Source organism: Homarus americanus, unplaced genomic scaffold (assembly GCF_018991925.1).
Source record: "Homarus americanus isolate GMGI-L3 unplaced genomic scaffold, GMGI_Hamer_2.0 scaffold47967, whole genome shotgun sequence".
NCBI lineage: Eukaryota > Metazoa > Arthropoda > Malacostraca > Decapoda > Nephropidae > Homarus > Homarus americanus.
This window is the reverse complement of record NW_024731965.1, coordinates 2,421,644-2,436,816: the sequence shown is the minus strand read 5'-3', so window position 1 is coordinate 2,436,816 and position 15,173 is coordinate 2,421,644. Positions and strand designations below refer to the sequence as shown.

At 40.1% G+C, this 15,173-nt stretch overlaps 1 protein-coding gene across 1 annotated transcript; it reads left to right on the top strand.

Moving 5' to 3' along the window:
* Positions 1-87: 87 nt before the first annotated feature.
* Positions 88-14,673, top strand: LOC121868129. Its single transcript, XM_042368434.1, has 5 exons — positions 88-259; positions 3,397-3,528; positions 4,060-4,196; positions 9,560-9,651; positions 13,346-14,673. The coding sequence occupies exons 1-4, from the start codon at positions 237-239 to the stop codon at positions 9,607-9,609; spliced, it is 342 nt and encodes a 113-aa protein (XP_042224368.1). The 5' UTR covers positions 88-236; the 3' UTR covers positions 9,610-9,651; positions 13,346-14,673.
* Positions 14,674-15,173: the final 500 nt, after the last annotated feature.

The window sequence follows — 15,173 nt, the reverse complement described above, 5'->3', positions numbered from 1 at the left end:
CCTTGTACAGTCAGAGACAACAGTTGTGTCCAGAAAATTGGCCAAAACATCTCGTGAATGGTGAGCCATTCCTTGTATCGTTGGTAAGTCTGAGAAAGAGAAGAAGTGCCAAGGAGAAGATCGGTTTAAGGAAAAATAAAACGTGACGAGAGAGGACACGTGGAAACTGATAACTAACGGAAGATGGAGTCCTCACAGGAAGAAACCTTAGTGAATGTTTATACAATACACGAGGGATGCAGATTCAAGGTAAACCTCGGTAAGTGATGTCTCGTTCAGTGATATTCCGCTTTAGCGATGGCCATGAGTGAAGACCATCTTGCTGTGTACGAGAAAAAGAATTTGCTTTAACGATGTCCAGTGGTTAGAAATATATTTTATCTAGTGCAACCTCTGGGTTGTGCTGTATAACAGTACAGGGTACAATACTCAAAGTAATCACCGTCTTACAAGGATTCCAGTAATTCAAATTATATTTTTCTATGTCAAGTCAATGACATTTTATAAGGAAATAATATTTAACCCTATGCACCACGCTTCTCTCTCTTCACTTGTCGGCCCTACCCGCACGCTGCCACACGGCCAACCTGCGCAGTACAACCCTGTGCTTGGTTCTTTTATCAATCGTAACCCTGCCATCGCATTGTTCCACGATTGTCAGTCCGCATCATACATTGTACTTACCATGTGTTTTTTTTACTTGGTGAGAGGACAGCACTAACATTTAGACTGAACTGTGTTATGGTGACTGAAATGATATTTTCTGTTTTTGTGACTAAGCTGCTTCGCCTCTGTTGTGAAAAAGAGGAGCAGTATTGGCCGCTACCATTGTTTTTGTTATCGTTTGCTCTGTTTTTGTGACTGTGAAGTGAGCAGCGTAACTTTGGAAATGTCTGGGAAGGCCAAGACAACCGTGTGTGTGTGTGAGGTGAAGCTTGACATTATTAAGAGACACAAGACTCCCCAGAGGCTGTGTGGGAGTCAGAGTGACGTCTCCACTCCACCTACAAGAGTCCTCTTAGCCTTGAAGGGGACATGTGATGATGACCAGGCTTATTCTTCATTATGTGGTGAGTGTTGTTCAATTTTTTTCTATTGATTTTATAAGTGCAGTAATATTTTTGTTGGTGATATGTGTGTGTTTGGGGACTGGCTGGGAACATATCCCATTGAGCCCCATGTTATAATGCTCCATATCTTCAATACAGTACAGTGATCCCTCGGTTAACGATTTACCTGCCATAAGACTCTTAACTTCGGTTAACGAGCAATCCCTCGATTAACGAGTTTTTTACGAGCCGACCTCAACATGTTTTCGCTTGCAATTGGCGGTCCACCAGCTGTAGTATTAGTCCGCCAATACAGTAATCAGTTTTAGGGCTTAATTTCCTTGCAAACTCAACTGCCTGTAAATTCTTTCCCAGCATTCATAAATCATACCACATACCTGGTGCTACTTCAAGCAATTGAGGTAAAGCAATGTAGGTAACCAGTAAATAAAAGGCAAATGAAAGTTCAACACAATCGCCATTTCCATACATTCTGCCGTGTCTACCAAGTGGCCCCCCAACTCTTGTGCAAAAAAATTGATATTCCTTTCATGTATTTGCCCGTATGACAATTATTTGTTGTATTTTTTTGTGCAATATGCACGTAACCGAGTAAAAATAAACAAAAAAGATACGTACGTCTATCCAAAAATACGAGTCGAAAACCGTAATGCCTCGCAGCTCGGCCCAGTAGTCCGGCGGTTCGCAACGAGTCTAACTCAGCTACCACATCGTCGGTTATGTTAATGGATGCAAATGTGAAAAAAGTCATCTGTAAATGTTTATTCATATCAGGTATTTGCAGATGCAAAAATAATACTGTAATGGTTTTAAGTAAGCAATAACATATTATTCATTCTGGAGTTGTGTTAGGTAGAACTTAGCCTACCGGAGGCAGTACCCCGGTAACTAGGGGTTCATTAGCCTACGGGAGACCGCAACTTCACATATAGGACACAGGAGAATTTTCTAGCCATTTTTCAGAAGAAGTGCACGTCGCGTGCCATAAAATACGGTAATTGTGTGCGCGTTAAGCTAAACGTGGACAATCACCAATTAAGCTTTAAAAAGCCCCCCAAAAAATTTTTGTTAGATGGGAATAGGTTTTTATAAGATGATGGGAATTCCTTTTTATATGATGAAATGGGTTCAGATTCATTTAAGTGTTTGTTCATCATCATATGTTAGGGAATTTGTTCCTAAAGTAGGTTAGGTTTTGTATGTTATTGATTAAATGTATTTTTATGATCTGCTTGTTTATGACCAGTCACAAGTTACCCACGGAAGTTACCGCTAATCGGCAGTTATCTACTCACGGAATTATTTAATAAAATTTATTTCGATTCCCGGTTTGCAAACGATTTTCCGAGATTGAAAACGAGACACATTTTGTTGAAAATATCAAGAAAAATTCTGGAGACTCTTCAAATGACTCGATTCTTGGCCCCGGAATAAATTTTTGGGGCATTTTGAGAGATTGCATCGTGCTCCAACCCATCCCCACATGCCAGGCTCGCGGGTGGCGTAGCCGTTCGGACCGCTCGGTTCATATTCTGCTGCCAACGTAGGTCGTTCTCTCGCCAATTGCTGTTTTTGCTTATAATTTGTGTTGCACAGGACTGTACATTACTGTACCAGAACAAAATCGGCCAAGAATACAGCGTACAAGCTGCGTTAAGAATGAAAAGAGTGATCACGGTTGCCTATACTATACCGTACATACAGTAAGTGGAAACACTGGAGAACCTAAGCTTTTGTCTTTATTCAAGACATCTCGAGGTCAAGAGACCCAGTCGTCCCTCGCCCAACAACGGGTAACCCGACGTCGTATCGGAAGGTCGGTAATACTAGACCGCCGACGCCCCACCCGGAAATCTCTCGTCCCCGGAAGTGCCCCGTACCAATTGTTGCGACTAATGGGGATATCACTATATATATGGTACACACACTGGTACATACTGTAGTACTGATTTTCTGTTTTCTTGTGTAAGGTATAGGTATAATTACTGTCGGCAAGGAGAAAAAATAAGTTCACATTTTCCATTCCTCTTCAAATTCAAAATTTGGACAGACTCTCTCTCGGTTACCGACGGAGCCTCGCCCACGTCGCTCTCCGGGTAGACATTTGGCGAGTATTTTCTTCACTGTACCTCTCCAGCTTGGTATTGTACAAAACATTTGTTTATAAAGACCCCAAAATTTGTGCACCGGCGTGTCGAGTCAGTTTGGCGCGTTTCTCCTTTTACGTTACCGAGATGCTCGGCTTCAGATGTTATTCTATGCATTTTCTTTGTCACATACCATGCGATATATTTTGTTCCCGTTTTATCTAAATCTGTTTTTGCAGTCGCCGTCGACGTTCTCCGGCGAGGACGAGCGTACGGTACGGCGACGAAGAGTGTGAGCAACTCCCTCGGCTGCCTCTCCTTTCTGTCATCGCCGTCACAAATAATCAACCCCTGGAGCACCAATCACTCAGGTACTCATCACTTGTTTTTTAATTTCAGAATGTAATGTTTGTATTTCCACTTATAAAAGGTGGAAAAGAACGTAGGTGTATGCAGTAGCAACTGTTACATACTGTATATTGGACTGATGATAATTTTATGTTAGTATGTTGACAATAAAGTAAGGTTAATTATAATATCCAATAATGGTGTTAGGTTGTTAATCTTGGTGTATTCTTTGTACATTTAATCAATATTTTTGTAAGATTCGGCCATCGTTGCGTATTTGTACGGTTTGTCGCCGTGTGTAGATACATAAGAACTAGTTGTTTACTTACAGTCTCATGTATAGTATACTGACATTTAATTTTCTATCAATAGACTAGTTGTGTTTACAGTACTTCCACCTTGTGTGTGGTGTCTCTTATTAATACTCCAGGACACACCTTTGGTTACTCAACACTGCTTACCAGTGCACCATACCCTATATAATGGTTGTAAATGTGTAGTGCAGTATAATTATTAGATGCAGGCATCATTCACATTACAACCTTAACCCACAGGTCAAGCTGCCTCTGGCAACGGCAGCGTGACTCGGGAGACGACCGAGTCGGAAGGTTTGTACGAGGAGCAACTTCAGAGTCTCGCTGTATCAGCGGCTTCTTGGACGACAGGTTCAGTGTGTTCCGTACAGAGATGGGTTGGTACTCACTAAATTGTATTATCTGGTTTGAAGATAATTTTTGAGAATAACCTATATGTATATACTTTCTATGGATGTTATTTTAAGGATCACTAAAACTCGGTTGGTAACTCAAACGCGTAACCGGGCACTGCGCTTACAGAGTCGGTTACTCTTGCCCTGTCCAGACCGTAGATTAACTAACCCTCGTGACGTATACGAAGACTGTTTAGTTTTATTTAAACGAGTTAATCAAGGGGGCACCGTAGTACTGGGATAGCACACTCATGGCTACTAACTCCTGAGACAAGAGTCAGGCAAGTTGGCTTATGTGTTATTTGTTGTAATTGGTGCATAACACACCCATGTTAAGCTCTTGGACTAGGTGCCTCCTTTGAGTGTGTCATACAGTACTATAAAGTAGGAAAGTGACTTTAATGATATTACTTGTTTGTTACACGCTCGTCTTAATGGGATGTATTATGTAGAGGCGTCGTCTATGTCTGTAAAGTTATTGCGGACAGTAATTTTTAATCCGTCGAGAAAGATTTAACCAAACTCGATTCAAATACGCCGTAATGACTCGACGCATTGCAGACAATATCCATCGCCCCGTATCAGACACAAAGGTGACAGAGGAAAGGAAATAAGAGTAATGTAGACTAATTTTTCGTATTTATCATCCAAGAATGCGTCTACTTACCACTATCTAATTGTTACGATTGACGTGACGTGTGTCGGTAGAGGCGCTCGTGCGTGTAAGACAACATTTAGAACCGTTAATTAGTGTTGCAATATCGGTTGGCGTTCCTCTTTATTATTGAATACGGACAAGAAATTATTGTATCGGTGGTATCATTCGTGCATTTTAGCAGAATACTACTGTACTTTATATTTTTTCCACGGGTAAAATTTACCAAATAGGGTTCGGTCATTACGGCGTCGCGACCCGTCGGAGCCGTAGCGAGCGAAATGTGTCGCATGGCGTGCCGCTCTCGCCATTACGACCGCCTCCTCCGGCCGGCACACGCACTCGGGTACGTTATTTCACAAAACCGCAACATATTAGGATAACTTTAGTAAAATGCGAGCGGAACGAACTCGGCTCTACTTCCCGGGTAGAGGGACAACATTCGACGATATCGTTAGAGGGAATATAGATGAGTAGACTCGTGAGAGAAGACCGTTTTGGGGTCATTAATGAGTTTCTAGCTCATCAAGAGATACAGTACAGGCCTGATAGTGTCTATGGGAAACACCTGGTTTGGTAACACTGCTTTGTAGTCTAAAATGATTAGTTAAAAAAAGCGTTAATGCTACACTTAAATTATTAAGAAAGTTCCCTGGCAGTGAGATGTAAGAGCAATAACAGAAGCTTTTACTGTATAGATGAATATTATAACAATTGAGGGATAGATATCTCAGTTTATTGTGTTTTAATCTTAAGAGTTATTGTTTATTTTAACCAAGATATATACAACTACTCCCCAAATCCAGGTCGTTAAGTCGAAAATGCCAAAAATAATACATAGAAAATCTATAATGAAATACAGTACAGTAAAGGAATTAATAATGAAGAATGGATAGTGTTACTGTGCACTTACCTTTAATGTAGTCAGCCGAATGCACTCGGGGGCCCCCCATAAATTTCTAATTATACATGGAGACTGCATTAAGTGGATGAAGCAGAGGAGGAGATAGGGCTGGGTGGGTCATCAATGTCACTTTCTTCAGACAGGTTAATATACAGGGGAAACTTGCTTGTTGAAGGTATTGGATCATCTTTAGGGAGTGAAGAGGCAGCACTGGGGGACTTCTTAAAATATATGTCCAATTTAGACCGCACAGTTTTCTTTTTATTGTAAATCTCCCTGTAGCAAGCAAGTGCATCTTGGACCATTCTGTCAACTTTTGCAAAACTCTCAACATTTTGATCCATGCCATCAAACATTTGCATTCCTTTATTAATTGTAGCAAATGTCTCTGCCATTTGTTTCACTGAGAAATTTTAGGGGGTGCAGGTCCTCCTTGTACATTTAAACTCGATTCTTCCTCTGTATCTTTGTGTGCTTCCAGTTCAATAAGATCCTCGTTACTGAGCTCTTCTGCTACACTTTCAACCAACTGCTCAACATGTTCACTATCAATTTCTAACTCCAGCTGTTTACCCAACTCCAATAATCTTGTTACTAATCTCAGAAATTACTTCGTCTTCATTCAATCCTCCGAAACCGTTCACATATCTTTTTGGAACTTTCTTTCGTATTCCATTCAGGCACTGACCTGCAACCTCATCCCACGCTGCAGCTATGTTCTTTATACATTTCAGTCCTTCCAAAACTCTCCGAGCATTTTCTCACCTTCAGTAGCAGCAACAGGCCGAGCGAAGGTCGTACGTAAATAATTCGCTTTGAATGCAGCAATAGCGCCTCGATCCATGGGTTGGAAGATAGAGGTAGTGTTAGGTGGAATGTAGACTACCTTAACATCAGGGTGCAGGTCGTCCAGGTGTCCCAGAGCATTATCCAAAATTAAGAAAATCTGGAATGCAATCCCTCGTTGCAGACAATACTCCTCGGCTTATGGAGTGAAACAAGTCGGGAACCAATCCCGAAACAGTACTAGGGTCACCCGTGCTTTCTTATTACTGCGATAAAACACCGGCAGTGTGTGCTTGCCGACATGTTTAAAAGCCTTTGGGTTGTCTGAATGATACATCATGAAGGGCTTTATCTTGAAACCAGCTACATTCCCCCCATAACATAAGTGGTCCTCGGCATCGTTTTCGCCTGTTTGCGGACGTACTACTATACTAGTATAGTTTTTAAGACCAAGACCCAGCAAAAAAAGGGGGGGTGACTGTACACGGGTTTCAGTCAGGTGCCGATGGGAAGGGCCAGGAGCAACTTTTAGCTTTAGACATGAAAAATATTTACCAGTTACTGCCAGTAAACAATGGAAACGTAAAATATGTTCCAATTAGTAATGAAAAGCTGTGCAATGCCTTCAGCAGATGAAGCTCACTGACTTACAATAGGCTAACTTACCTTACAACGTACTTTCGGTAGTCTACGTTGAAGTGGAACCCGACGACACCGTCATGCGAGTAAAAACTTTCACGATATTCATCGACTGTCCTTATGTTTTAGACTTTACCGCCATTGGCGAATAGAATTTTAGTTTTACATTCGTAAATATTATTTAAGACATATACTAACAGTAAATAAGTGTTGCTTTCATATTCACACGTAGAGAAATGACGACACATTCATACGTCGGCCTTATTTCTTTTCCAGTAGTGGTTAGCTACTTCTAGTGTTCCATTTATTAACATTAAATAGCATTACTTAAAGCCTACATACAGGTATTAAATTTTTTTTTAATTAAGTTCACTACAGCTACAACCAGGGTCTTATTTTGTTCAGTTTCTTACGTAGAACCGTCGCCACTCAAGTGGTTTAATAATCTAATTATTATAAATGAATTGCATTGTTCATTTCACATACAGTATATAAACATTAATTCAATGAAATATAATATTCAGTAATAAACAATAATGAATTTTTTGTACGTATTCCTAAGATAAACGACCGTTTCCTCGAGTGCGCACGTACACGTTGGGTGTAAATGCCGTCTCATCCTCTCGCGTGTTTTAATATTGTATGTATTAATGAATTATATTGTTCATTTCGCATATTTAAGATTAATTAAATCAAATACAGACATCGCCCAGTATTTTTGGTGATCGTGGGCGAGGGAGACTCCCCCAACATCTGGGACAACACTCACAGAGCAGAGGTCACGGCAGTAGTCGTTTCTGCAGAGCCCGGTCTCGTCGTGTCTGTTTGTGAGGGTAGGTAATGCTGGTGATATATCAAGTACAGTACAGTACTTCGAAGCATTTTACTATTATTTGTGTTCATCTACCACTTAGCAGTTCTCGAGGGTCTCTATGGGTCTGTAAAACCTGGAAAAGTCATAAATGTTGACAAATAAACCTGGACTTGTGTGAATTTTGCTCAACTTGAAAATATTGTTATTTTGACGGTAGTGTTACCATAAATGAATGATGTACGTACTTTACAATAGGTAAATAATTAAACTTTTAGGAACAAATTGCAGTAAATGGTAAACTCCAATAACTGAATTGTTTGTGTACCTAGAGTACAGTTCATGTTAGTGATGAAATAAGCAAATATTAGGGGTTATACCAAGTAATTTTGCAGTGAACATTGTTAGAGATGAATTGTTCTTATAATTAAGTGACTTTATTTAAGTGGATTATTGCACATAATTATCATGAGTGGCATAGGCGGACGAGAAGTGCGAGCGTTGGTTTTTTGTCGTATTAGCGGCTGTTTTGGAACGTCCCCGTCGACCCTTGCAAATCCGAGGATAAAAATACGGAGGGGCGGGTCAAGTTTTTTGCCGACGTTCTTCACCGGGGCTGACGATCGTCTCGATCACAGTCGCTGGAGTAAAATAGTCGGTGGCAAATATCGTCGTTAAATTTGTCGGTAGTATATACCATACATATTATTGAAAACTTGTAATTTTATTGTATTGTAATAAAGAACCAATTAATTCATTATTATATTCTTTGGTTCCAGTCAGCTGTTTGAAGTGGGTGGATGTTTTTTCTGTAAACTGTTTTAGGCAGGTGAATGCTTGGTACAGCAGATTTGGGGACTCGTATAGGGTAGACTTGTCATGCGGTGCACAGCTTTTTATTAGTATTATATTATGGTGAGTAGTTAGCATGTAGACTGAAGCGTTATTCAACTTTGTTTTATCAGATGTGGGGTCTGGTTTAAGGCTACTTGCAGTTGTTTCTGTGGGTATAGTCTGGAACACCGTTTGAGAAAATCTCACGGCATCGTTGTCCCGTTTTAGGGCGTGTCGTAGATGACGATATTCATCGGGTTATTATTAGGTACTCGACGTCTATTGAAAAGGGCACGCTGGAGCGTTCCAGAAGACCGAACAGCCGCTCGACCCCTTCCGTATGACGAGGGCGTACGTCGTAGCGGTAACGTGTTAAAAGTACACAAGAAATGCGATTTTGTAAATACTGTAATGGTAATTTCCTATATTCTGATCAGATGTGAGAGCTTGAACCTGTAAGTTATGTTGTTAATTTTGTTTTACACAATTGTACATACAGAAAGTGGCAAATAAATAAAATAAATAAATATTGCAACATAGTGTATAAATCTTTAAGCATTTACGAGTTCCCACCGGAAAGGTGCGTGTGCGTGCAGCAAGTGCGTCGAGGTATACAGAGAACGCACACCGATATTATAGTTAAAGTTGTCGAGGGATCTGGTACAATTTGCACGACTAACACTATATATTTTAACGTCCTTTTTTGTTTTTTCCAGTTATGGGTCGGAGTCACCTGATGAAACATCATTTTTGTGTGGACCAGTGACTCAATAGAGCCTGGCCAGGGGCACCACTTGAATTATGGCATGTATGTTTAAGACACTACTGTATTTCATAACTCTGTATTGTAATGTATTTGTGAAGTTTATACGAGTGTTTAATATTTATGTAATGGTTCTTTGAAGATTGGGAATGCCTATGAGGTCTGGCTTAGTATCTATTTGTAGGAAGTTTGTAGAGAAAATAGAAAGTTTTAAAGGGAGATCACGAAGTCGTAAATCATTTCCGAGCGGGGATCCATTGAACGTAAAGATAACGAAGGATAAATTAAAAGGCTACTCCTCCTAATAAGACTTGAGTGATGTGGGGTGTTGTTTGGTAGAGGTCAGAATGTGTAGACTGAAGAGGGAGGGATATTACAATTAATATATTGAGAGTACAGAACTTAAGTTAGCTTAGAGATATAGAAGTCAAGGTCTCGTATATCTGGCGTAGGAGTGTCTGATGCAATAGGAATAGTAGTAGTATTAAAAATGGGAGTTTAAGAATGTAGTTGTTTGTAATGGAAGATAAAGTATATGTATTTATATCATATTTTGTGTACTATATTGTAAGTAGGTGTTATTGTATGTATATTTTGGGGATATATTTCAATACAGTATAGTTTTGTTTTATGCGGTTAATTAAAGCCACGGAGGTCCGCGTATAAAGCGAAATGCGTAAATAAAATAACAACGTACGGGATTAATTGAAATAGAGACTGGACCGACCGCCAGACTATACTTTTGTTGGCTATTGTAGTAAAAATAACATCTTAATTTTATGATGGTATGCACACAATTAATATATAAGAGAAATATCAATAATATTAGGTTTTTTAACACTTACGTCCCTGCTCGTAGTTGCTTCCCTTAATTGTACCTAATATTTGTTGGTGGTCATTGTGGAAATGTAGGTGAACTCTTTTAGGAAAAAGAGAGGGCATTTATCATTCATGTTTTGTCTCTGCACATTGTAACCTTCACTTATTGGATTTTGATTATTAGGAATCCGTCAACGGCATCGGCATCATGTCCGAGGCGAGAATTGCCTCGGACCGTGTCATTTGCTGCCCCATTGATTACCGTAGTTGACACACAAATGCTACTTTATAGATGGTGAAGTCTCATCGGAGCAAAAAATAGGTCGGGTTATCCCGTAACGCGTTTTTTGGCGGCACGCATTGACCGGTCGTAAAGTTAAAATTACTGGGAGATCGGTGCGAGTGGCATTAAACTCGGGAAGTGATGTTTGAGATCAGTTCCTGTAAGATTAACAACAAGTGGCAAATGAACTCCAATATGGTAATCATTTTTTATAATTTGAACGATTCGGTCACTCGTCGAAAGTAATTGGCGAGCCGAGCATTTCCCGGCGACGGTCATCCGGGCAGAAGAGACCCAGTTCCCGGGAAAGCGGCTTTATTTTAGTTAAAAAAACACCAGAGCTCGTCATTTGCGGGAAGTACGACGTTAGATCGGTAGTTTTGAGAGGCCTACAGTGTTTGCTTTTTACCTGTTGTCAGTAAAGTAGGAATAAGAGTTGTGGTGTCCTACAGGTAATCTCGACGGATGATATCCCTCGGCGTCCGTGTTCTCGTACGTCATCGGTACGGGGGCCCCAAGTTCGCGGATTTTTACCGGGCGGATCTCGGTTATTTGCGGACGATGCCTTGGACGTACCCAAGAATGTCCGCGGGTAGTTGTAAAGTTGCGGGCATTTTCACGGCGGGGACGGGGAGCCATCCCTCGTAGAGACGGTAATTTTGTTTACCTGTAATGTATTGTAAATGTGTGTAGAGACACATAGAAGCAAATAATAATTGGAAAATCCTCTCACAAATAATGAGAAACAAAGTTATTGAAACTGTGACAGTGTGACCCTGAAATTGGTTCTCTATTACAGTACTTTATTAATAGAGCAAGGATGGAGGGTAGACTGTCACATTGAAAGTAAATTTGTTCCTGATTATTTGAGAGGATTGTTTTATGAATATTTATTTGTATGTATTGTGTGTGTGTGTGTGTCTACAGACATAAAAAATACTACAGGTAAAAGAAATAATTGTCGTTATGGCAAACACACCCATAAAGGGAATATCCATATGTTTGTATACGAGCGAAAATGTAAACCTCCTTCCCAACTCCTGTGAATTTGGGGACGGGGCCCTGTACACTTACTCATTTTATGGCAGAAAATACAGAGCTTGAGGTGTAGTGGGACAGGTTGGTTTAAAGTAATCACTGGGGGTTTGTTGTTAATCATATAAATGTTTTATATTTGTTCTGAAATGTGACAAACAGCGATTGTAATGAAATATGTAGAGTAATTATATTTTAAGGCTAATTTGAAAATATAAATATGTAAACCTGTACATATAAGCTGCATATAAATATTTTGATTCATATGAAGTTAAATGTTGAGAAAAGAAAGGCCAAAATGGGGTTTGGTCTGGCATTTGTTGTTCGTTTGTTAATGTAACGTTAAATATTACATATAAATCTCGATAACAGCCTTATTGAGTTTGAAGATACTCGTAGTTAATTTGAGATGCGTTACCGATTAGGCCCAAAAATGGTTGTGCATTAAAGGTTTTGTGGAAAGGCGTCCAACGTCTAATGGGGAAGGTGAATTTAACTGTAGGATTTTACACTTTAGATGTACTTAGCGGACCGTCGAACAGTTCGATAGCATCCCATAGGACTCGGTTGTTATTTGTATTGGGAGGAAGGGTTAGTTTTGGTCGTGAAATTTTAGGCGATGATAGCCAGGACGGCGTCGGTTCCCGTACCCTCCGCGAAGTTGCGTTATCTGCGGTGCGCGTGTTTTCTCTGTTGTCGATAATATTTTTGAGGAGTTTGCGTTGGTTGGGAATTAAGAGCATTTGTTGTATTTATGGATGGATCTATAAAATATCCTACTGAGAGTAATTGGTTGAATATGGTTTTGGTGTAGTTGTTTGGTCAGTTAAGTAGCAAATCACGTTTTATGTAATGTTTGTAAATGCAGACGTGTTTTGTTTGGCATGTCGTAAATAGTGGAGTGGCTAACCTGGGGCTATCGGTCGTACGGAGTGAAGCGCGCGTCTTTTATCGGCGGCATTTCTCCGCTTACGAAGCATAGGCGACGTCTGTCAAATAAATCATTGTCGTCGTCATTTAACGGGAAGAGCATCCTGCACTCTTTTGTTTTGGGTGCCTCCATGTGTTCATTATTGTAGAGTTTAATGTCATTCTTGGGTTGTATGTTATTTTGGCTTGGTAAAAATGTGTGTAAGTGTTTTTGTAGAATTGTTTAGTATTTGAGGTGGCAAGGAGGGTTCGCATCGGTTAGCCACAGCGTCACACGGCTATATCGTCACAGCCACTCCATCCCGACGGGTGTTGGGGTATTCTTCTCCTAGTTTAGTTTGACTTGTGTTTATTTAATTTATAGGTGATACAGTTGGTGGGTATTTATGTAGATACAGTACCATTATGACGGTAGCCGCGTGTAGCAGAATTAATTTGTGTGACATTTTATTGTGGGGGTAGTGTTGTACTGTAGTAGGTAAATTGTAGTGGTTATGCTTGTGTGTGATTTGGATGTCATTAGTTTATTGACATGTTTGTGTGTGGAGAGCGTGCAGGTACATAAAGAAAGACTGAAGCAAGATATGTTAGTTGAAGTTTGGAAGGAATTTAGTCGAATTTGTATTTGTATATAAATTGTTATATATTTTGACAGTAATTTGGTTGTTTCAGTTATGGGTGAGATTCAGCTGGCATTTAACAGTTTTTTTGGACTCGGTCCGGACGAAGATATTTCTCAACACGGGACTAAGATATTTCTGAACACTGGACGAAGATACTTCTTAACACCGGACGAAGATACTTCTGAACACCGGACGAAGATACTTCTCAACACGGGACTAAGATATTTGTGAACACCTGACGAAGTTACTTCTCAACACTGGACGAAGATAATTGTGAATCCCGGATGATGATAGATACGTTTTGAAAAGAACGTTTGTGAGCATGTAGAAGATGTGTATGTTTATTGTATTGTGACTAGTTTGTGATGCCTGTGTTATCCCAGTGGAGTTAGAATATTGTAATAATGATGTTAATTTGTTTAGCTATAGAATTGATCAAGTTTTATTTGTTTTTGGCAGTGTTAGTGTAGAGTAATTATAAAGATAACGAAAGTAATAATGTTTCTCCATACCGACGAAGTAAAGATGGAGAACGGATTTGCAAGTCGATGCGTATCGACAACGAAAATATCCGAGACGTCGCGTGCGATCACGGGGCATTTGTAACGTTTTGCCGAGAAGATTGGCATCGTAGACACGTTGCAAATAGATTGTAGCATTTTCAATTTGATTTGATTTTGAATTTTGGCATTGATATCATTATTGGGGGTTAAAATGTTTTTCAAAAGTGTAAATAATCACGGGATGGGCGAAACAGTGGAAAGTATAGGCGGCAAATTGTCGACACGGCTTCCGATCTTCCATCCGTTAGTTTTGTAGTGCGTCTCAAATTGAAAAGGACCGCGGCAGGCGCTCCGACCGTAATTGTCGGACGAAAGGGATAGCGGGCAAAAGTTGTGGGGCATTTATGTAGTAGAGTACATATAAAGGGGGGGGAGACGAGCGAATACGTGGCGTGTGGATATCCATTTGATAATTGTATATGTTATTTAGAGTGTGTGAGAGGCGAAGATTATGTAATTTGTAAATTAGTAATAGGTATACTGTAAAGTGAAGTTTATTGTATATTTAGGTGATCGGTGCACTATAGTGTAAGTAATACGTCGTCGTCGTTTGTTCCTCCTCGTGAAACATCTCCAGCATTACTTGTCGTAGCACAAACACTAGTACCGTCACCAAGATCATTATTAGGTTATACACGACAATCGGGTCCAAGTGCTGCACGTGTTTGAGTTGAAGAACCACTATTTCTAAGAGGATTTGCACCAGCACCCTATTTGAAGTTAATAATACTGTAATAATAATAATAATTAACGGTTTATTGAAAAAAGTTTGCAGCCCGAAGGCTGAAAATATACATTGGACATAAATGACTTATTACATACATTGGTGGTTTAACAAAAGCCTTTATTAGAGAAAGGTAAAGGAACATACAGTTTAATGTAGGTGTTGAACAGCAAAATTGTAGTGTAGTAACCCCCTCCCAGATGGTGTTAGGAGGAACTCACGTGGTGTAGTAGTTCCCTCAGATGGTGTTATGAGGGACCTGGCGTGGTGTAGTAATTCCCTCGCAGATGGTGTTATGAGAGTTAGTCAGTTTGTGAGGATGTGAGTGGTGTGTTAGGATGGGTTTGTTTGTGGTTTGGCGAAAATGTCATTAGAGGTACTGGCGAGCATTCAGGGGCGATAGATTAGTGTGTGAGGGGGGTGTATGTAATGTTATTGGGGTATGTGGAGTTTTGGAGGGCTGTGCAAGGAGTGTTAGGGAGGCGTTGGATGGACGAAAGGATTGTAGGGGGTTTGGGTGGGAAACTTTATGTAATGATTTGAATTGGGCATCACAGAGCGCGCTTTTGGGATACGTCGCGTTTAATATT